This window comes from Phalacrocorax carbo, chromosome 2 (genome assembly GCF_963921805.1).
Source record: "Phalacrocorax carbo chromosome 2, bPhaCar2.1, whole genome shotgun sequence".
Lineage (NCBI taxonomy): Eukaryota > Metazoa > Chordata > Aves > Suliformes > Phalacrocoracidae > Phalacrocorax > Phalacrocorax carbo.
In genome coordinates this window covers 167476145-167499807 of record NC_087514.1, presented here as the reverse complement: position 1 = coordinate 167499807, position 23663 = coordinate 167476145, and the positions used below count along the sequence as shown (strand labels likewise).

Sequence of the window (23663 nt, the reverse complement as noted above, 5' to 3'; positions counted from 1 at the left end):
CAAGGGATAAATAGAACTTTATTTAAATAAACATTTGTGAACATCTTTATACAAATTACAAGTCCCCACACAATCCTCCAGCTCTGCCTAAGCGCCAAAGCTGCCAGGAGGGCCTTTGAGCAGATCCACCAGGATGTCGAGCAGCTGGCTGTGCTGGTGGTGCAGGTCCCCGGGGATGGCTGCCATCTCATAGCACAGGCACGTCTCCACCATCTTGGAGAGCGACACACGGAAATCACGCAGGAGGCGGATGGTGTAGGAGTCTCCCTCCAGCACCAGGAGGTCGCTGTCTGTCAGGGAGACTGTCGCTCGCCAGCCATCATCTTAGTGGGGAGAAGAGAGGAGGTGAGAAGCAGGAATGGTGCTGACCTGTTGCGGGCGCGCTGGCCGCTCGGCCCTCTCCGCCACCGCTACCAGGGGACGCGCAGCTCCTCCCCACGCTCATTTTGGCCCAGAGGCCAGGGACTCGACTGCGCCGAACAGTCCCCGCAAAGGCCAGGCAGCGCTCCGACCCGTCACACTGGGATCCTCCCGCTGTTTCCCTCAGGGAGGTGACTGATGACGCAGCCCGTCTGCGCTCGAGGGCTGGAGACCAACTGCAGCGCTGCCAAAACCCCACGGGCTAAAACAATGCATCCGCGGGGAGAAGGGCTCGCTCTTCCCCCCACACCAGCCACGGCTGAGGAGCAGCTCAACTCCTCTTCCCCAGGGATGAGCCTCCAGGCACAAGCCTGCCTGCTCAGCCTGCCTGTGGCTTGGTTTCCTTCTCTCCCTGGAGAGCTACGGCTGAGCACAGCTCACAAACCATCGCCTTTGTGGCCCCATTACAGCAACCCCCAGTCCAAAGCAAGAGGCTTAGAAAGGGGGGGGAAGATAGTCAGCCAAGGGAAGAAGCAGCAGGGGTCGGGGGGAGCCAGCCTGCAGCCCCTCAGGCTGTGGCAGAGCTGTAGGAGCGGGGTGCCTGGGGCGTCAGGCGCAGCAGGAGGAGCCTGCAGCGGCACAAGAGGACGTGCAGGCGGACGCGTCAGCGCTGCGGTGCTGCAGCACTCACCTCGGACGTGGATATCCGTGTCGGTCATGAGCAGCACGGCCAGCGGGTGGACCTGGGAGGAGTCCCGCACAAAGACGCCACCGTTGGACTTCACTGCCATGAAGTACGTTAGCCAGCGGCTGTACAGCTTGGATGCCTCCCTGCACAGGGGAACAGCTTTGTCAACCACAGGCAGGGTCGTGTTGTACTCCGGTACTGGCACAGGGTGTCGGAGGCAGCGCCGGGGTCCTCGGCACGGCCAGCTGGTGCTGTGAAGTGCCCGGTGCGGGGTCCCCACCCTCCCACAGCTCACCCACCTGTTGATTGTTGACTTGTGGAGCAGAACGGTGCCAGCCTTTGTCCGATACGCGTAGCTGTTGGGTTTGAACTTCCCTTGACGGGTCACTTTGCCTTGTCTCACCTGAAACAAGAACATCTCAAACACCTGCACAGCCAGCACACACTGCCCCTAGGCAGCCAGCCTGGCTTTCCCCACAGCTCTCGTCTTTCCCCACAACTCTCTCCCCTGCGTGCGTGCAGGAACAAGTATGTTCCTCCACGTCCAGCAGCTCCGCCGCGTTAACGGAGTACATATGTGGGGGTGGCCACACCTGACAGCCACCAAATGCCAGGCAAGGGGCAGCAAGCAGGAGGAAGGGACCGCCTCGACGGCTCCCAGACCGAGCTGCAAGAACCCAAGCGTGGACCTGCGCAGGCCACTCCTCACGAGGGGGGATCCAGGGACAGCACTGGGGCAGCAGGCAGCAGCACAAGCGTCTCTGGCACCTCCACACTTCCCTGTGCTACCCGCGGTGACCGGCAAGCCCAGGAGAGCGACGGCAGAGCGGGGAGCCAGTACCTGGATGAGGTTGGGGTAGAGCCCAGCCATGAGGACTCCCTTGACCAGTTCTTCCTCCTCACTGTACTGGTTACATACAGACGAGGGCATGGTACAGTCAGATGGGGATGACACCAGGAAGGCTTCGTAGAGGTTCTCAGAGAACTGCTTGACAAGGCCTACAGGGAGGAGACAGCCCCAGGGAATAAGATTCACCCTCTCCTTTGCCCCAGCGTGAATGAAATAACCTCAGCAGGGCAGCACCAGCTCTGGCCTTGGAGGCTCAGCCTTGGCGCTAGGACAGGAGACGGGAGGCCTGTCCTGCCTGTGGCCTCCCTGGCACCCAGGGCTACACCAAAGCCAGAACCGGCACCCACTCCAGCAGTCGCCTGCCCAGCCTACCCCATTTCTGCACCATGTTCTTCACCAGTGCTTCACCCGTTTCAGGGCCAGAGGGGAGAAGCAGGGCCCTGGGACTCACCATTGATGAAGCGAAGGCTGGGGCCATACAGGTAATAGTCCTGCAGGTAGTTGTCCCTGGCACGACTGTCTCTGCGTCTCAGCACCTCCTCCCAGCCTGCCACAGCTCTGACAAACGCGAGGTGATCGCTCCCGCTCTCCCGGCTCAGGACAGCCTTGGCCTGGGAGAGACACACGTGTCAGCAAGCGGCAGCCCCTCCCCTACCCGCTTTCTACCTTCCTCTAGGAGGGGCTCCTCACCTTGTCCACCTCTGCGCGGTTTTGCAGGCTGCTGCTGAAGGGGTCCCGGGTGAGGCAGGAAACGATGACGAGCAGAGGGTGAAGGCAGCGGTAGATGGACGCCAAGACGATGGCCTTTGCCAGCCGAGGGTCTGTGGAGATCTGAGCAAGGCGTTTGCCCAAAGTGGTGAGGGCTTCTCGCTGGTCCAGCACGCCTGCAACAGAGCCGCCCGCGAGGGCACGTCCATCAGCTCTGAGTGGGGCCAAGTGGTGGCCAGCGGCTTCAGGGAGCTGCCAGGAGAACCCGACTGCTGGGCTCGGAAGATTTGGCAGAACCTCCAGAAGAGGCACAGCACAGGTGCCTGCAGTAAAGCACCCAGAACCTCCCAGGTCCAACTGGCCTGAGGCCAAAGAAAAGGCATACCAACCAGACGAGAATCTACAAGACCCCAGCTATGAACTCCGGATCACAACTTCCCTTCTTTCTCCTCCTGCCCCCCCCACCTTTTTTTTTTTTTTTAAACACCATGGGAAGTTCTCCCCACTTCTTGAGCAAAGCACCACAGGAAATAAAACAGCACCGCAACGCCTGCGTTCTGGGAAGTCCCTGCCAGCTGCCGTCCCTACCTAGGGACAATCCCACCCAGTCTGTCCCACAGGATCCTCTGCCAACTCCCACTTCCCATGTTTAGACAGAAAACATGTTTCCATCACGCCCACACCAGGACCCAGCATTAACTCACCGATCTCCTGCAGCAAGATCACTGCTTCATCCACAGCTTTGATATCAGGGCTGTCCAGAGCCTTAGAGAGAAATTCAACTGCCTGCAACACAGGGGGGAAGGGAAGAGAGGGGAAAAAAAAAAGGGTATGTTTCCCATGGAGGAGCATGGGAGAGCCCTGGGGAGCCCACTGCCCTGCGCCAGGCTGCAATATGGTTCCCTCTGTTCGCCCACAGGGATACAGGCTCAGCCCACTCCGTTCCTGTGGAGTCTTTTAGACATACTCTGTAATCTAAGCAACCTACACGTTTCCTGGTCTTAACTTCCCTAGACGGCACTGCGTTTAAGAAAGCAAGAACTAAAGTCATCAGTATCTTGGGTTTTTCCTACTCATGTTTGCAGTCAAATCACATCTCTGGAACTGGCACCAGGCAGGCTGCATCCTGCTGGTTCAGTCTTGCAGGCAGATACCGTGCTTACCGTTTTCTCCGGCATGTGAATCTTGGCCTGAACCACCAGGTTCTCCAGTGGGGTGCGCAGGATCTCCGGAACCTGGTAAGTTGGCATCTTGTCCAGGCGGCTGCGAGGGAAGAGGTGATAGGCAAATCCCGACTGACAGCGGCCAGCACGCCCTCGCCTCTGCACCACGTTTGACTTGGACACCCACACCGTTTCCAGGCAGGACACCTAGGAGAAGGATGATTAAGCACAAATGCTCTCATGGCACTCTGTCCTGTTTAAGTGTGGCCTTCCATCCAGAGACCTCAGAAGCTCCTCACGATCAACCACCCGCTAAGGGGCAAGGGAAGCCTTTCCCACCCTCCTGCACCTTGCAATGCCGGTCTCCAGCGAGCAGCAGATGAAGGCCTGAGCCGCTCAGTGCGTGGATGAGACCCTGATGCCATCTGCTGGACACCTGCCTTGGCTCCAGTGTGCTCCCCAGGGGCTCATCCCGCTCGGAGCTGCCAGCAAAGCGTGGTTCCCACCTCCCCCAGGCCAGTCCCGCTGCATGCTAGCACAGGCAGGGTCTGCACTGGGATGTGAACTGGGTTAAAACGGGGCAAATAAAGTGGTTGTTTTTAAACTAGAACTGTTGCAAGGTGTGAATTGCCGCCTGGCCCTAGAAGATGTCTGAGCACAGGGAAGGGGCAGCAGGGACAGGCAGAATCCCTCCTTCCAAGGGCAACAGTGGCACAGCTGTGTGTGCACTTTCATAACAACCTGAAGGCAAGAGCCTCCGCAGGGCCCAACACCACCAGAAACGTGGCCTGAGAGCAGTGTAACCACCCCCCCTTAAAGCTGACTAAGAAGCTAAGGCTTTGGGGTCAAGATAGCTTCAAACAAGAGCAATTCATGATGAAATCATAGAAAAAGGCAGGAATCAAATGGAAAAGCTACAGATGTTAGACGGTGTAACAGAGAGATGGGAAGGGAGCAGGATTTGCCTTAAATTTCTCTGAAGACACCAGACTTTTGCCTGTTCAGCAGAAGTTGATGGGGAGCCCGGCAGGGGGCTTGGTAAAAGCAAACACTCTCTGAATGATGAGTCAAACGCTCTGTCCCCAACCAGGGACACAGTGCCAGCGCCCCAAGGGCCAAAGGGGAAGCAGCTCTAGCATCCAAATAACGGCACCTCAAATGTTGCTCTTAAAACATCCGTTAACTCCGGCGTGCCCCAAATGCACTTAGAGGCGAGAAAGCGTCAGTACCTTGGTCTTTAGATCGTAGCGCTCCTCCTTGTGCGTGCCGCTGTCCACCACGTGGACAATGTCATTGATGGTGATGGAGGTCTCAGCGATGTTGGTGGCCAGGACGATCTTCCTGACACCAGGTGGAGGCCGCTGGAAGATGTTTTGCTGGTCCATCATGGGGATGTTGGAGTGCACTAGGAGATAAAAATCCATCAGTCCTGCCCTGCTGAGATGCTTTACAGTACAAGGGCAGGATGGGCAGAGATTCTCAGCCCTCTTGTACCATCACTCCCGCTTCCAGAGTGGGGGACGGGGAGGGGGACACCACTCGTAATGCTGAGGGTCATCGTCAGCGGTTTCCTGCCAGCCAGACCCCAGGAAAAGCCTTCCCCGCTTCATTAGGGAAGGCTTTATTTCAATTGCTTCAACCTATGACCCAACATCAGCAGGAGTTCCCGTCACCTCCCATCCCAGCGAGGCTAATAGCACCACCAGAATATCCCTGAGCCCCAGGCAGTGGTCCCACCCCCTCCCACGGTCCAGTTCTGCAGCTCCCCCTTTCCAAAAGGCCTATGGGACAGGGGAATGGGGTATCCTCATTGTTATTTGGCTTCGCTTGGTCAAAACTGTTATAGCAAGGGCCTGTAACACTTCCCTATCACGTATTTGCCCTATTACAGATCGGTGATGTGGAGACGTTTCCAGCAACTGCATGGAACAGCAGGGGAGCGCAAGACGGTGCAGTTTTCACAAAACACCACCGCATTTGCTAACAGCCGAGCTCTCAAAGTTGTGCTCCTGGCTGGCCTTATTTGACATTGAATAGCGAGAACTTTAAACAAAAAAAAAAGAACAACAAAACAACCCCCAAAATCTTACAGCCTTGCAGGATAATAGTGGCTTTTGTTACAAATTTCCCTCCTAGGATAGAGAACGTTATATTCACTAACCAAAGCTGAGCTACACAGTACATCTCCATCCCACAAAACAGGTCCTGAAAATCTTTTCTATGTAGGCTCAGCGTGCAGTGACAGCAATGCAGAATTCAGCAGTTTCCTCCTTGCTTAATTCTGAATTGCTGGAGGCATGCAGGAAGCCAGTTTCTTTGATCACACAGAGGTCTGGATGGCCTCTGCTAGGAGGAGTTATTTGTGCTTAACGTGCACAGTTACACAACAGGTACGTACATCAGAGCCTACAAGCTTGCTCTGCATCAGAGCGCAACAGCTGAAGGGGCTCATCGAGTCAACTGGCCCATCCATTCTCCCGAATCCTGGGGATAAAACATCTGGCGCAGCCATCTCACCTGGTAAGACGAGGTACCGGCTGTTCTGAGATCCGAGCATCTCCAGCAGGCGCTGCTGCACTCCTTTGATTTCCTGCCAACCAGGGAGGAAGCAGAGGATCCCACCTGAAACAGAGCAAGAGTTAAGAACAAGCGACCTAGAAATCCAAGCACATTTCCCCAGATGGAGACGCACAAACTGCTGCTGCTGCACAAAAGGGACACCCCGTATTTCCCCAAGTCCAAAGCCTTTAGCCCAAGAAACCCAAAGAAAAGCAGGGCCCCGGTCTGTGATACCCCCTGCCAGCTGATCGCTAAGGAAACCTGCATCGTGCTCACCGTGAACAAATGACAGATACAGCAGTTACGGCAAATCAGACCCAGGGGAACATTTGCCTAGATTTCATACTCTGCTTCTGTGAGCTTGTTAGGGCAAGGTTTTAAAGCCAAAAAGAAACCAGGCTACCTGTAGTCTGGGAGCTAATACCTTCTACTAGCTTTGAAACCACTTAAAACTCTTAGAGGCCATCTCAGAGTCCTGCCTTCTTCACAAACACATCACCTCCAGGCAAAAATATTGAAGAGGGATGGGTCTCCAACACAGAAAAATAACTAAATCATGCAGCAGAAGGTTGCAAGTGCTGGAGCACAGACTGGTCTTGCCCTTCACCCCAGGAACAGCTGTATCTCAGGACACAAAGACTAAGACTCTGAGGACTCGGACGTTGTCTTAGCCAAAGACTCAGAATTAGCTCATGCCACGCCGCTTGAGACCACACAGTTCAACAGGAATTCAAGGTGGCCTTGCAGAACTCAGCTCAGCATCATGCTTCCTCTGCAAAGGGCCTGGGCTCTGCAGGGTTTGCTTCCCCCCCACACCCCCCAGAAAAAGGAAAGAGTAAGAGGGCAAGGCAGAACCTACCTGGTTCTCCGTGGGCATCGATCTGGAGTACGAGATCAGTGATCAGATCAAGATCAAGGACACATTCATCATCTGATTGCTGGATAAAAGAGGACGCATGCAGGTAAGTGAACGGCAACCTAGCAGACAGCAGAAAGGCACACAGCCTCCCAGAGCATCTTCTGGAGAGAGCAAATGCCTGTACTTGGACAGCCTGCCCAAGACTAGGAGCCAGGAACCTCAGGGGCCTGGTTTTGGCTCCATCTGGAACCTGCTCTGGTCACAGCTGCTGCCAGTTTCCTCTGCTGTGCAGTGAGAATAGACAGTTCCCTTCCCCTTCTCCAGACTTGGAAGCTAACTGAGACTTGTGTACCTCTACTAAACAGCACCTAACAAGTAACAAAAATCAACATGAAATTTTTTAGGGACAAAACTGTGCTGTATGTACCTGGGACTTCAAAACCACCAGGCACAGAGCTTTTATCTCTCTCAGTAATTTGGAACATACCTATCAGGCCAGCTTAAAAAGGCACAGGTAAAAAGCCTAGCCACAGCAGAAGCAGGAAGATTGCCCTGAAGGCAATGGGACACCCTCAGCAAGTTTGCTGATGGTACAGACCTGGGAGAAGCAGCTGACACACCAGGTGTTTGTTCAGCCATAGGGAGGGACCTCTGCTGGCCAGAGAAAGGGGCTGACAGCTTCTAGTCCAGCAGGCTGGGCCAGAAAACATCTAGAGGTCCTGGCCAGCCTCAGCAATTCTGTGACTCCATGACCCACAACTGAAGCAAGATTACCCACAGCAAAGAGTACACGCCTGGAGGGCGTCTTCCAGGGGAACAGCAAGACTAGTTGCAAAGAGCAGCCAACAGGGAATTCAGTGACGCAGGATGGTGAGCACTTAGGTAACAGACTGCTGTAAGCCATAACGATCCTAGTCTTGGACCAGGCTTGCACCGAGTATGTAAACATTCAAGTCTGCATCTATGTATATACATACACAAGTACCACGAGCTGTTGGCTTACTCAAACATAAACTTCATGTTAAAGAGGGACCAAAGTAACTTAGACCCAAATCTGAAGTCATCTTTATCCACAATTTAATCAAAATACTCTGGGATTCTACTAAACTGACTTCACCTCACGAGGATCGACGTGGAATGAAAGCTAAGCAAACACTGTCCAACAACCACAGGAAAGAGGGACCAGTTCCAGGCCCAAACTCTCCCCTGCTGATGTGCCAGAAGCCAGTGCATCATCCAAGGGAAACAGCTTCACCACCACGCTGCATACCCACCTTGATCTCGTAGTGCCGGTGTCGGTGCCGGCCCAGCTTGGCCAAGATCTCCTCCAGATAGTACTCCTTCACCGGGTACATGAAACCCGGCACCTTGACCACAGGGCAATCCCCAAAGTAATGTGAGAAACGCTGATTGTCTCCTGTGGCACTCATTAAGACCAGGCGCAGGTCAGGGTTGAGCTTCTGGATGCCTTTCAGCAGGATGAGCAGGAAATCGGTGTTGACATCTCGCTCATGGACCTCATCGACCACGACGTGGCTGACACCCTCCAGGCTGGGGTTCCCCTGCAGCTTCCGCAGCAGGATGCCCACGGTGCAGAAGAGCAGGGCTCCTCCCCTGGCGGGCGGCTTGCTCTCCAGTCGCACCTGGTAGCCCACATTCTTCCTCATGTTGGGACCCAACTCTTGTGCCACACGCTGGGCAACCGAGATGGCACTGATCCTCCTTGGCTGGGTGATCACTACATTGCAGCGGGCGCCACGTCCCTCCAGGATGTAGTGTTCCAGCAGGAGCTGAGGGATCCGCGTGGTTTTCCCACAGCCTGTGTCTCCTGCTATTACTACTACCGGGTTCTGCTCAATGGCTGATAGGATGGTGTCCTTGTGAGGATCTACTGGCAGTGGGTGGCTCTCCTGCCACGAGGATCCTCTCCTTTTCCAGAGGGCCAGGAGATTCTGGCTAAGGCGCACTTCCTCTGCTTCCAACATGGGTATGTATGTCTTCCCTGTGATTGCATCACTTATTGCACCGGATTCCTTGCTGAGGTTCATCATGTCATCGGCAATCCGGGGCCTGGATTCCCTGATGTCCACTGGATACTGGGGGAGACAAAGTTGGCAGGAACAAAAAGATTAGTACCAGTCCTGAGAAGGACAGAAAGAAACAAGTGCCTGGAACAGACTCAGACAGACTGGCTTTGCAGTGACCATGAAGCTCTGCCAAAGTCCCTTCAGATTTTAGGTAACTCAGCCACTTTTATTCTGAATCGAGGTTACTGAAGTGAGAATTAACTCGGGCAGCTCCCCACATTCTCCTCATCGCACCCCCTATTTTAAGAGCGGGATTAGCGCTGACGCCTGAACTGACAGGCACAAAACAGTAACTTAAGCTCCCCAAGTCAGTGGCTACACTGCATGTAAGTGATGCAACAGCCCCTCAAAGACAACTTTTGGAAACTATCAAGTTACACCACCACCCTCCTCTCCCTCAGGAAGCCCAGACACGTAACTTGCACAAAACATAAGTGTTCAGCTAAGCCGGAGATATTCTATCTTGGCAAAAGAAAAAACAGAAGTCCCATAACCCACAGGAAGAACTAAAAAGAGCAACAGCAGGTCAGGAGTTGTCTAGAACACAAATCAAAGCATTGGCCCAGATGCTCGCAGGATTAAAAGTTCAGCTACAAATCAAAACTTTTGGATTCAGCCTTATTCAGCGCCATGAAGCCATCCCTTCCAGGCACAGTGCGACAGCTCATGTGTTTGAGCCTCGGAGGCAGACCACGTTCCTTCAAGATGCTCCTGTTTTTCTAACTTTTCTAGCCCTTAGTCCAGTCAATTACAGCAGGTCATTCAGAAGTGGCTGATGTCTTAGGCACAGCCTTGCCTTTCTGTGACATTCACTACTGCTTCATTTACCTGAGATCTTTACTGTTCAGGCCCAAGAGTACCGCCTCAGTGACTTGCCAGCTTCCAACCACAGGCATTATTCTCAGTTACTTCAATAAGACACACATTTGTACCTGAGCTATGCTCAACCTCATCCTACCTTAGGACTAACTCCTGCCTTGACAGAGACTGCTCCTAAGGAGCCCTGTCTCAGCACTGCTTCAGCCCCCAAGGATGTCTGTTCACCACTGGTCCACCAGGAAGAGGGATCTCCTGGGTGAAAGCACCGCCGGGTGCCTGGGGACCTGCACCCACCACTAATGTGTAATACTGCGAGAGACACCCCCAAGGGAAATGTGCAGGTACCGGCACCTGGGCCTTGTAAAGCTACGAGGCACAACCAGAGTTTAACGGAACCACAACCTGCACAAGGCAGCATTCACAAGCCTACGAAGGAGGCTACACATGAGCCAAAACTGCACTAACATCCCAAAAGCCAAATAACACAAACGTCACCAATGCATAAAGACATGTCCAGGAAAGGTCACCCTTCCCCAAAGGTCAGCAGAGACTGATCAGTTTTGTGGCAAACTATCAAGCCATGAATTCCCTCAACATTGTGACGTGAAGCTCTCAATTCACGTGCAATTCCTGAAGTTAAATGGGATCAGCCAAAGGTTGTTCTCAGACAGCCAAGCAAGCCTTACATGGTTCAGATAGTTCTCAATCTTGCGCAGGGTAGCTTCGGGGACTTTGATGTGGCAGGGTTTCCTCTGGTTCTCACCAAGCTCCCGGAGTGAAGTCATGTTGTACATGGCATGGCTGAGGGGATTGTTGTTCTTGTCCACCAAGCCAAGGCTCTGCAAAGGAAGAGGCAAACACCGCCATCAGACACAAGACTGCTGCGTTCGATAGGCTAACTCCTTGCCCCGTATTCAAAATCCATCACTTCCTGCTTTTGCCACAGCAAGAAACAAGACGCGATCCCATCTCAACTCTGGTGAAATGGACACGCTGGAGCTAACTGCTACCTGCCCCCAACACGATGCTCACAAGGAGGTCTTAGACACATCAAAGAAACAGCAGCCACAACTGTATCTGACAAAACCCCCTCGTAAGTGCCAGTAACTCTCTTGCTGTGGTGCTGGGGTGTTACGATAATTCAATAGTAAGTCCCGCACTGTTTTCTTGGACTTCCCCTCTGCTGATTCTAGAGTCTGCAGCAAAACCATTGCAGCAATGTGTCTGGGTTAGTCCACCTACAAGAATGAGAGGACAGTCTGCCTCAGCAGACAGCAGCAAGGTGGCCAAGAGAACAGGCTAACGCTTCCGGGGCGATCCCTACACACCACTATGCTGAGGGCTCAAAACGAGCACAAGCAGCAGCCTTAAACAGGTCATCAGAGATTAGATGCTAGAGCGGTAAAACAGCAGTTTGGACTGAATCCTAAGGTTGGGAAATACATGTTTATTAAACATTAAGTCAAAGACCAGAAGGTTTCAGGCTTCACCCCATTAGGCTCAAATACAGTAAGTCAGGTACAAGGAGCCCCTGTTCATAGACATATTAGACACGGGATGTGGGAGCCACTTACCTTAAGCTTCTGACAGGCCAGTGCCGCTGCTTTGTTTTCTGCCTCCACCTTGCGACGGCCCTTGGCAGCAAAAGTCATCGGACAGGGCCAGCGGAGCGTGAGCTTGCAGATCTTTGTCTTGGTGCCTACCGTACGGAACTGCATGTATTCCTAAAATGCACATAAACAACATCAGACTGGGGGAGATGTTAAGAGCCCACATAACTAGGGAGGTATTTTCAGACACACCACGATATTTCTAAGCAGAGCTTAAATTTTTGGAGGTTTTTTGTTGTTTGTTTTGGGGTTCTTTGTTTGGTTGGGGTTTTTTTTGATCAGTGCATTAGGCCAGGTTTACTGCACTGAATTCCACCCCCTCAGCTCGCAAGGCACTGGCTAAGCAGAAGTGAGAGCAGACAGCTGTGTGAAGAATGTCACTGAGAGCCTATGGGGTGGAGCACAGCTCCCGTTTGCTAAGCACATGAGGTCTGGAAAGGAGGTGGGTGACACATACCAAGGAGGAAGATCACCGGATACCGGCAAGAATCGAGTTGTGGAAAGATTCCGTCAGCACAGGAATTACACATTGCTCCAAGTAACACAAACTTGCGTTTATGGCAGATATATGGGGAAATGCGAACCTATGACCTTAGAAAGTATTCTCCTTCATTCAGACACCAGCTCCTCTATTGCCCTGGCCTCATGTAACAACATTCCTCATGCTTCTATTAAGACATTTCCTCAATTCTCGTACTTGCTCTTCAGGCTGAGTTTTCTAGGCCTAGTTTTAACTTCCCTTCTCTCCGCAGTGCTCAGCTGCCCAAAAAAAAGCATCCAAAGTGACTCCAGTTGAAGTCTGAGCTTCGTCCCTGGCAGGGGTCAAACAGCACCTTACCTTGACTGTGGAGGAAGAGGTGGCAATCTGAATCACTTGGGCCAGGAGATTTTTGGGAAGTGGGAACTGCGTCAGGGCACGGATGGCAGTGTTGTCATCTGTCATTTCAATGGAACTCCCTCCTCGGCTAGATGGAAGACGAGAAAAGTTTGATATACAAATATCCACCCTGTGCTCAGACCCGCTACTGAGGTCTGAAACTGAGTAGTTAAAGGCACAGATAATTTTAGTCATCTGAAAAGTCAAGCTGTATCTTGCTACTAAAATCTGTCAGTTGCAGAACAATCACCCAGCCCAGTAAAGCCACCTACTAAAAAGCAATCAAACCCTTACACTAGCACTACAAACCAGATAGCATCAACAGATGTTAACAGTTTTAATAAACAAATAAATTAAATAATCCTGAATCCAAAGAGAATCCCTAAAAACAACCACCACCATCAGGTCCTTACAGATCTTACTCCTTTTGACTATTAAAAGAAGCAACAACTAAGATTTGTGCTCATGAACTATGAAGTCAAGCAAGCAACTACAGTGACAAAAAGGAGCAGATTTAATCTCACCCTCAAAACCAGGGTGGTCAAAGAAGGTTCAAGTGCACATACACAATTCTGGGAATGGAAATCTCTTTAGGCACGGCAGAATTAGAATGAGAGGAAGGCAGCAGTCTATCCAAAGGGCAAGACTCCACAGCAGATGCCTGTGCATTCCCTTGTGATGATAGCCAGGTACAAGACCGGGCTGCCCCACTATTGCTGGCATAGAGAACAGCACAGCAGTCAGTGTCTGGCCCACCTACAGGCCACACCAGCAACATCGGAAGCTGCAGCTCAACTGTGAGGAACTGCAGGGGTGCATCAGCCACAAACAGAAGTCTCTCTATTGCCCTGGATTAGCAGCTATCAGGGCAGACGTACCTTGCATCTCTGCCTGGGGTTCGAGCATCCTGATGTGCCATAGGTAGATAATCAGAAACATCAATTGCTTCTTCTTCCAGCTCTCCTTCCTCCAGTTCCCCTTCCTCTAGCTCCCCCTCCTCCAGCTCTTCTCTCCTCATTGCTTTAGGCATCCTGCCCTGTTCCATGGGCTGGATGGAATCATCCGGCTCCATCCGTCGCCAGCAGGTTGACAAGTCAGCGAGAGAAGGTCCGGACTTGGAGCGCCACTTGCCCTCCGAGCACCACCTCTCGTCGGGGCAGCCAAGCTGGTCAGCGAGAAGCCGGTACTTTGCAGCATCAAAGAGCTCATTTCTGGGCCCCAGCAAACCCCAGCCCTACAAGAGAAAAACACACTGTTAGCTGCAGTAAGGAGGCAGATATGGGTAACTCTGCAGGAAACCAAAACACATCTGGTAGAGGAGAGAAACAAAGGAGCAATTTCTTCAAATCCCCCAGAAAAGGAGAGAAAGAAAAGAGACTTTCAGAAACATAAAGCTTTCCTCCTGACATCATTTCTTAAGAAAGGCAATCTGTTCACTAACCTCACTTCCCAGAGCACAACTGCTTAGCATCACATAGCTTGTTAGAAAGGGTGGGCCAAGATTTACTGGTATTTTACAAACTATGAACTACATTTAGCATGCTCAAGTTCTGAAGCCCACCTCAGAGCATGAAATGCATCTTTCTGGAAAGGCTAGTCTAAACAAGTATAATCTTGGATAACACAAGATGAGAATCCAGGGAATGGTTCGTCTCCTTCCCTTCCACAGGGACAGTCATTTGTGTAAGCAGCAGTAAGACCTCCCTAACCCAGCCGTTACTGCTGGCCTACCACCTACATTTCGGACCGAACCTTATGTGAAGCTCCAGACATATCTAGGGCACAACTCATGCCATGGCTTACCAGACCACTGCAATAAATTAAAAGGTACATCTTTAGGCCTCTCAATGGTCCCATATTAGACAAGGCTGTATTATGTTATGCTGTAGGAGTGCCCAAGACAGCAGGAATTCACTTTGCTAGCTGCTGTACTCAAAGTCGCTATATTCAGGCACACTCTGCACCAATTAGCCACTATTACTTTTCTTGAACTGAATACTATTTATTTAAAGCAGCATTTGTAGCTATTTCTATAGCTACGATTGCTCAAGGCCTCCCATCATGAGGGACTTCTGCTGGGTTATAGGTTTAGCTGGCAAAGCGCCAGTGAAAGCTTTGCATGCCGCATCTATGGTTTCAGGGCGTTGGGGGTTTAGGGGTTTTTTTAGTTTTGGTGTTGTTTTTTTAAGTTCTATGCTAAAGTACAGTTCAGCCATTTCCAAAGTTTGGGAAAAATGTGTAAGTGTAGGTGGGAAATTTTCTCCTTTGAAAACATCCAGGCTTTCAAAGAAAGCAGGAAACAACGCTTTAGTCGCCCACTGACTAACAAGGATAAAACAAGAATGTATTTCCAGTGGATATTAACTGAATGAGCACCAACCATGCTTCAGGTGGAACAAAGTCAGTCGGTGCAACAAGTTTTGCTAATCACAGGATTAAAGATACTAGCCTAAGCACAAAGGCCAGCTGAAGGAACTGCTAGTTTTAATGCTGCAATTCTTAACTTCTGAAGGCTTAATTCAAATCAAAAAACTCTTATTGTTAAAGCACCTGCAGCATCTTTTCTAGGCTCTTTAGCAGGAAGATATACTCCATCGATGAAAGGGAAACTCCAAAGGCAAATTCACTTGCTCAAGGTTACAGATAACAGCCAGTGGCAGAGCTGAAGACAAAACTGTATCTTATTCTCCGACAGCTGCTATGTAACACCACACAGTGACCTTCAGAACTTTGCTATACTTGTTTGATACTGGCTGTGCACACAGATCGACTATCTCCAGCCATAAATGAGTGGCAGACTAGCATAACTTTAAAAGAGCAATCGTAAAACAGAACACATAATTGACACACTGTGGCTGACATGAGGGGGAAACCAGAGCCTCTGAAGGTACCAGGCTTGCAAATACACACAGGTAGACTGACAGAAGTGTGAGTTAGTCAACAGTAACAGCAAATACACTGGCGTGAAGCTCTGCTTCTCGCCACAGACGTTGAGACTTAAGATAAAACTGATTAAGGTCTAGGACATAAAGGACAAAGACCAGAACACAAAGAATTGAGTGAGTTCATGCCTGGCTGAAGTAAGCGGGCTTTTAAGCTCAAGACTTCACTTTCTACCCTTGGTTAACAGATAGGCCAACTACAAAAGCAGAGGGGCAAAGAGAGACAGAAAGTCAGAAATCGTATCACCGAAACGGACAAGGCCTGCACATTCAAAGGCTTGTTCCTTCAAGCTAAGGAGGAGCATAAGCTCACCTTGAAGAGCTGACATGCTGCAGCTGCTGCCTGCCTCTCAGCATCAATCTTCTTGGTCCCATAGCCTTCCACTTCCACATTCTTAGGCCACTTTATATGCAGAGTGACTTTCTGAAAAGCAAAGATAACCAGTAAAGTGAGACAACACAGAACAATCTCTCTTCTCCACCAGGAGCATAGCCGCTTCAAATATCTCTGAACTCCAAAGAAGGGAACTACAGCTGAAAACCCCAAACTCCTTGTTCAGCCCCTTTACGGAAAGCTCCGTTCCAGTAACTCAGAAAAGCCTGAGAAATGGATATAAGGTACCCACGGTCACACAGAAGCTGCATGGCTGAGCCAGGCCCAGAAGCCAGGCTGACTTCCAGCACAGCACCACGTACTCTGGGCCAGAGCTTCACAGGCTACAGTGTCAGCTTAGAGGAATCAAACACCAAGAGCTCATTACAAGAACAATTCAGTTTCAGAATCACTGTTCAGATGTACACTGCGGCATACCAGATCAGGCCTGAGAAGCAACATGCACTCTCTGACACATTCCCACTTGCAATGGTAAGCAAATCTTCCTTACTGCTTCCTTGTGTTGCTAATTAAAATTAAAGCATTTCATCAGTTGCACAGGCAGCTACCGTACTCATCAGGCACGTGGGAACCCACCCCTCAGTACGCACTGCCCAATGCAAGCTATTAAGGGAAGTAACAGTACCACCAGAGCTCCTCTGCTACATCTACAGTTGGATAAGAGCAGCTGAAAAACCTGCAAAGGCAAAGAATGCTGAAAGCTAAACCCTGCCCTTTTAAAAATGTTGCTCCAAATGGAGAACTTGTTCTACTCCTGGCCCTGCAGATGCTGCAGCTGAGTTTCTGCAAGGCTCAAAGGAGGGAAACGCCTAAGGAACTCTCTCCTGTTTCTGCAGCAAAGATGAAAGGTGGCATTTAGGTCTGCTGGGAAAACCCCACCTATGAGGCTGGAGAAAAGGCTCCTGACTTTTCAACAGTCTACATCTGGCTGGCTGCCTGCCATCTGAATCTCATCTTACTGTAGGAAATTGCTACGTATTTTGCCTAGGGCCTCGGCATGAAAAGGCACAGACCTGCTGAGAAAAAAAAGTTGTCTCATGAAGGCCAAGTTACTTGGCGCTCACAAGAAAAGCCTTGCCCGCTTCCAACCGAGACTTCTCCAGCTTGTCGCGCCTCTCCTTCTGTCCCCAAATGCTTTCTGGGTTGGTGTTTTGTTTTTTGGTATCCAACCCTCATTTTCTCCAACAGCTCCTCTATTGGTTTTGGTTTTTTTTGACGTTTGCTTGGCTTTTTTTATTTTGGCCCTTTTTTAATCTGAAGTTACACTCACTGTTCATCTATTTAAGCACTAGCAAGAATGTGACCTGATTACGCAAACGATGAGACATCGGCTACAGCATTCCAAAATTTAAGGTAGGAAACTGCTTGAGGAAAAGCAAGAAACACAAAACCACAAATAATAAGGGAACTCTAAAGTAAATGATACTGATGTATCGCCTAAAATGCAGGGATGCTTAAAAAGGATACAGTAATAAAAACTGTCTGGGAAATTTTAGATTATATTATGGGAAAATGTTAATCCATCAGAACTGAATCTTTTCCTGGAATGTACGTTACAGTTGAACTTCAGCTGGAAAGGGCTTTCTGCTCTAGAATGAGAGCTGGTACAATAAAAGGAAGCAAACCCTGGAACACAGAGCACCCATCAGTTAAGAACTTCTGCTGCGTTTATAGCACAGATTTGGTTCTAGGCCTCTTGCATCCCAGTCAGCTACTATCATCCAACTACTTGGCAAACTGTTTGCCTGGAATTCCTCTGCTTCATTTAAGAAAAAAAAAGAGCCTGTATTTCATTTTACCCTCAAGTAGTATTAGAAGGCTCCCTCCGTCACAACCTAATTCTTTCTCTTCTGGTTGCAACTGAACATTTTAGGCTTAGGCATTTGTTCTGTTAGAATCTGCAAGAGAATTCAGGCCTACTGGGGGTAAAATATAGAAAATTAAAATTTAAGTGCTAAAGTAGTGGGGTACATAGCCCAATGCATTTGAGCACAGAATACGGGTCTTTCTGGTGAGAAAAGCAGGTTACAGAAAGCTACTTAAAAGGACAAAAAAAAAACATCCTTCCACACACAAAAGGAGAGGGGCAGGGCCTGCATTTACACACCTATTGAAGTATGTGAAAACAGAAGAGAAACAGGAAGTAGTGAGACTATTTCTTGAAAGATCATCACACAACTTTTGCGTGGAATTAAAACATTTCTATTATTTTCTCTATTAAAGTGTTACTTCCAGGATTAGCAGTATTCTTGGCTCGCTTCCCACTCTATGTGCAACACACCTCCCCACCACCCAGCCCCGGCACAACAGGATTACCTTTTTTCTTGGCCCATTAGTATGGATGTACACCAGCTTGTCCCTTGCATGAGAAATGCCCAAGGCTCGTCCAATCACACTGTTGAGCAAGTTTTTAGGCTGTGGAAATTCCTTTAATAAGTCTCTGGAATCTGGAAAAAAAAACCACCAACAATAGAGAAAATAAATGTCTTATAATTCTTGTGCAGTCCTGTTCAAAGACATGTTGTAACACCTGCTTCACTGCAGCTCTGTGAGCATGAGTGTCTCTAAGGTTACAGTTAGAAAAGCGAGCAGAGATATTAAGTCGTTCACCATCAGTGTCTCCAGGCATCAGTAAAATGGTACGCAGGAGTGCAAAGTCTCCTGAGCTTCACATGCAAGATGACACTGCAAATCCAAAGTGGGCAACAATACTGCCCTGCCCTGTCATGGTTTAACCCCAGCCAGCAACTAAGCACTGCACAGCCACTCGCTCACTGCCCTGCCAGCGGGGTGGGGGAAGAGAATTGGAAGGGTAAAAACTGAGAAAACTTGTGGGTTGAGATAAGAACAGTTTAATAATTAAAATAAAACATAACAATAATAAATTGTGATGAAAAGTGAAGTAACAGAGAGAAATAAAACCCGAGAAAGACAAGTGATGCAAATGAAAACAACCACTCGCCACCAACCAACCGATGCCCAGCCAGCCCCCGAGCCACCGCCCCCCCAGCCTTCCCCCAGCTCTATAAGCTGACCATGATGCCCATGGTGTGAAATATCCCGTGGGTCAGTTGGGGTCACTGACCCGGCCGTGTCCCCTCCCAATTTCTTGTGCCCCCCCCCAGCCCATTCACACAGAGTCAAGGCCTTTGCTGCTCCTCACCCCACCCCGCCAGCAAGCCCTGCTCAGGAGGAACAAAAACATCCCCAGGTTACCAACGCTATTTCCAGCGCAAACCCAAAGCACAGCCGCATACTAGCTGCTAGGGAGAAAACCCCAGCCAAAAGCAGCACGGTCCCATACCTCTCCTGAAATGCAGAGATTGTTTCCTCCTCTTGTAAAAGCACAAATCTCCTCTAGTTAGAGCTGCAGCACTGACAGTCTAACTCTGTGATTCAGTGACACTAACACTCACGTAACAGTTTGGAAAGATGGTTTTCCCCCATCATCAGCATCAGCTGAAAAAGAGCCAAACTACACACACCTGTTGAATCCAAATACAAATACCCTAGCACAGCATTCAAAACCCAGATTAAGGCATGGGGTTGGTACTGTTTTCTCACTATGGAGGCAAAGCAGCTTGCTTTGTCATGCTTAGATATCTAAAACAAACTCAGCAATAACTATTTTGCACAGCCTCTGGTATTTGCATCCCCCTCCTGAACCATGCATATCACTTCGGGGTTAAATCAAGGGCCTCGACAACACAAGTCACACATTAGATCCAGCCATTGGTAGTAACGTGAAATAACGCCCAGGGACTTCTCCTTGGGTTTATTGAGATGGCTTGGTTAGAGGTGGGGATCTGGTTTTGTACTAAATTGCTCAGAGAACCCCCTGGGAAGAAGTTTGCCAACAGAGTCTTTGGAGATCAACCAGCCCAAGCAGGAAGCGGAGAAGCGGCGCCTGAGGCGGCAGGTACGGATGGCAGGTAGGACCGGCTGGCTGAGCGCAGGTCCCCTGCCCCGACGGGTGAGAAACACCGCTCAGGCTACAGCACTCGCAGGAAGGGGATATTAACCATCAGTTCAAACTGCTCATTAAAAAAAAAATAAATAACAGTAATAAAAACCACATTGCCCCCAGAGAGAGCAACATCACGCCGGCCTCATGTTCCAGCCTCCTTCCCGATGCCAACACCAGCATTTTTAGCTGGTGAGGAAGCTGCTCTAACTCACCTCTCACACACATCACAGTTGTGTCTGGCATTGTAGGGGAGAGCCTTTATTTTGAGCAGCAGCCCAGGCAAGATCAGGTTAAGTTTAATGTGATAACAGCTCCAGACATAGTTATGCTACGCAAACGGGCAGATCTAATAGCTCACTGTTGCGGCGAGGAGTAGCTGCCGCTTCTCTCAGGCTCTCATACCACCCCTGCTCCGGCTCTGGCACAATCCCAAACGTACAGGGAGATGATTTGCAGCCCTAGTCCGACAGAAAGCTAAACGAGAAAGAAAAAAAGGGGGGGGGGAAACCAAAACAAAAAGGAGTACGCTGTTTTTGCTGGGCTCAGAAGTAAATCAGCCAACTCCACAGTCCTGCAGGTACCCAAGACCAGTGCAAGGGAATAGGAGAGAGGAATGGGATCTCCCACCCTGGCAGCAGCAAGCACAGCTAAGCCACTCTGACCCTGCGTTCGCTCAGCATCACAAATGCGCACTCCCCAGGCAGTCAGAACTTCATTAATCTGGTTGCAGACCATCAATAGGTTTGAGCACTACTTTTAAGAAGGCTTCTAATTCTCTACAGGTATTCAGGGGAAGTTTCAGCAATGAATCAGAAGTTGGCGACGCATGACCATCAGTACTGCCAGAATCCGGAATTTCAGATTGAGCTACCAAATCTGAGGAGAAATGACCCAACAGTTGCGCTCATTAGAGCGCTGCCAAGATGTGCCACTATGTTTTGCTGAAAACTCTTAATTGCAGAGTTGCTATAATGAAGCTATAGAACAACTGGCTCCAGAGAAGCAAGCAAGCATTTAAGAGAAAGGCTCTCTAATACAGGCACACGGAAGAGATGTTCTCCAAGTAGCTGCTCAGCGAGGGAAAACTGAAGTTATGAGGCTGTATTACGAGGGCTCACCTGAAAGCTGACCAAACCACAGAGGTTTTAGGGAAAGAAAAAGAGTTATGGTGTACCACTGCAGGCCCGACAACTGTCAGCCTGTGGCTACTTGGGTCAGGGAGAGGGAAAAAACAGGTTGCTGATCGTATCACCCTCTCCAGCAGAAGAAACAGCCTGCTCAACAGAGCCCAGAGGAAAAACGTAATTATTAGTGACACCTAGTATTGGAACTTCTTCCTCCAAATCGTAGAAGAACCAGCTGAATCTCAGAGGGACCTCTTTCAGAAGCCAAACAGACCAGATACAGAAAGAATCTGGGTTCCTTAACAAATACAAGGAGATGCTGAAATACAGCCTCTGTGGCCTGCGATAAGGATGTCGAGAGCTGGATATCATTTGGGGACAGGTCACATTGTCGTTCGATAATTGCCTCATTCCAACTCACGGCTGGAACTGGCGCAGGTTGGTGTTACTTTTCAACCCAGTACATAGAGAACAAGCTGGTATTTAGAGGGCAGCGTCAAAATGAACAGATTAAAACTGCTGCCTGCTCAAATCTCCTTCAACTACACGGATGTGGACAAGGCCATGCAACACTGCCACTCATATGCACGGTGGTCAGCCACGGTACCTTCCATTAGAAAGAATAATTTAAAAAGCCCACAGGCTGCTGTTACTTGGGCAAAACTCTTGGACAATTGCAGGACAATATGTGGGAAGTACTCTGATTTATGAACACTATCTGTCCATGAATTGCCTCCTATGTATTGGCCAGGAGAGCATGAATATGGTCTCAGCCTAACCTACAAGCCAATTTTCTGTAATTATACCACAAATGTGACATTTCTACCTGCTCATTCAACCAGTACCACTATATTCATACTTTGACTTGTTCAAGGAAACTGGAAGAATGACTACGATTTTGGCACTCTGCAGTTCCATTCCACATCGCTGGGGCGCATGGAGGGAGGAGTAGTAACACAATTCCCAAATGCGCTGTTAAATTCACTTAATAAATGAGGAAAAAAAAACCACCCAACCCTCTAGCGCCAGGCTGTATTATCTGGCCTTTAGTTGCTTCCCCTTTCAAAAACAATACCCTGAGAAATTCTGTGATAAGTAACAGGCGGAGGCAAGAAGTACATTATTCTTAAATGCCCAAAAGAAAATGCAATTACCTAACGACAGAGCCAATTTCTCACATTCCGAGGTGACTCCTCAGTCCGGACTAAATGTTTAATCCATTCTAGAGCAAAGAAAAATAGGATCTCTAAATAACGAAGCCTAGTTCTGGCTTGCAGATCAGACTCTGAATTACCGACCAAGACACAATGTATTCTTCACAGCTGACAATGCCATATTCAGCAGTACCATCTGACGCATCAACAGCGACTCTAAGGCTTGATGGATTACCCTCAGCCCATTCTTATCCCGAATTCGAGAGCTGAAAGGATCTCATCTTGCATTAAGCCATGCCTCATTCCTAGTTTTTTAAAGAAACAATCCAAAATTGCAGTACTGGATTGGCAGAATGTTTCCTTCCCTGCTAGATTGGATTTCTCAGCATCTTCCTCCAAAGAGTCTCTCAGTTCTCTCCCTGCTGAGACGGGTATTTGGGTAGGAATCATATTAGCAGTAGTCACAGCCCTGTGGAGGCAAGGAGTACAACCTAATACTCCCCCCCAAAATAGAGTTGATTTTCATCCCCAATTCCTGTGAAGCCAGAACCACACGTGATGTCCATACCGCAGCTCCAAGATTGCAAAGGAATATTAAAAGCCTGTCTTGGACAGCAGACAATTCCGGGTGGGGCTATCAAAGAAGCCAATTAACTAATTTAAGTTCCTCAAAGCCAGTGAGTGCTTTAGCTTAACTTGATTGTGAAAGTCAGTGATAATTCCAAGCAACGCTGAAAGAGAAAGGATAAAAGCTCCTAGCTGTAGTGGCTAAGCCTCCTATTAACCCCAACAAACCTGACAAGTAAAGGCACTGTCAGGTACAACAAGAGCACAAATAAAACGGCCCATAGTCTTGTTCAAGGAAGACAGAACCATTAGATCCATTTCAACAGTTTCTGTGCTCCCTCAAATCCTCTTCCCTGGAGAAGCAACAAATAAGCAGCAAGGACAAACTATTAAATACAACACTCATCAAGATATAAGCCTCTGCAATAATAAATTTGAGTCAGTGAAGAATGCTCCTAACACATCAAAAATTCACAGGGAAGAAGAAAACCCTGTGGCTCCGTAATATCCATTTCATAAGGAATTAGCCTAGGCATGTTTTACCAGGGAGAGATGGAGGGAGATTGAGAAGGTTCCACCTGGCAGTTTCGTTTGGAGTACACCAAAACAGTATTAATTTTTTTGGCTTTTTAGGTTTCTTTAGCCATCACCTAGTGACCCAATGCTCCTTTCAAGCATTCACAGCAATAAAAAACACAGGCAGTTCTTGCCTAAACAGAACAAACTTAAAACTTGGTCAAACTGACAAGGCTTCTTCAAAAGCACGGGAGATTGCCAGGGAATGAGAACGCCCGATGGCCAACCTCCATCCTTGGAGGCACTTGGAACTCAGCTAGACCCAGTCCCGATCAACCGGCTCCAGTCTGGCCCTGCTCCACAAAGGGGATCAGGCCACACGGCATCCTGAGCTTCAGCCCAGCCTGAATTTTTCTGTG

General features: G+C 49.5%; 1 protein-coding gene across 4 annotated transcripts in view; it reads right to left on the bottom strand.

Moving 5' to 3' along the window:
* DHX30 (DExH-box helicase 30) overlaps positions 1-23663 on the bottom strand; it is a 34167-nt gene continuing 10504 nt past the window's right edge. For all 4 annotated transcript variants that reach the window (XM_064445230.1, XM_064445229.1, XM_064445227.1 and 1 more), the window contains 18 exons: positions 18233-18363; positions 15836-15946; positions 13459-13814; positions 12542-12668; positions 11668-11817; positions 10780-10932; positions 8462-9283; positions 7188-7266; positions 6287-6391; positions 4999-5174; positions 3770-3976; positions 3311-3392; positions 2589-2782; positions 2350-2509; positions 1890-2047; positions 1348-1451; positions 1052-1191; positions 1-323 (listed from right to left, as the gene is read on the bottom strand). In XM_064445230.1, coding sequence (XP_064301300.1) covers positions 88-323; positions 1052-1191; positions 1348-1451; positions 1890-2047; positions 2350-2509; positions 2589-2782; positions 3311-3392; positions 3770-3976; positions 4999-5174; positions 6287-6391; positions 7188-7266; positions 8462-9283; positions 10780-10932; positions 11668-11817; positions 12542-12668; positions 13459-13814; positions 15836-15946; positions 18233-18363 — 3491 coding nt within the window. In that variant the 3' untranslated portion in view covers positions 1-87. The remainder of the gene's footprint in view (positions 324-1051; positions 1192-1347; positions 1452-1889; positions 2048-2349; positions 2510-2588; positions 2783-3310; positions 3393-3769; positions 3977-4998; positions 5175-6286; positions 6392-7187; positions 7267-8461; positions 9284-10779; positions 10933-11667; positions 11818-12541; positions 12669-13458; positions 13815-15835; positions 15947-18232; positions 18364-23663) is intronic.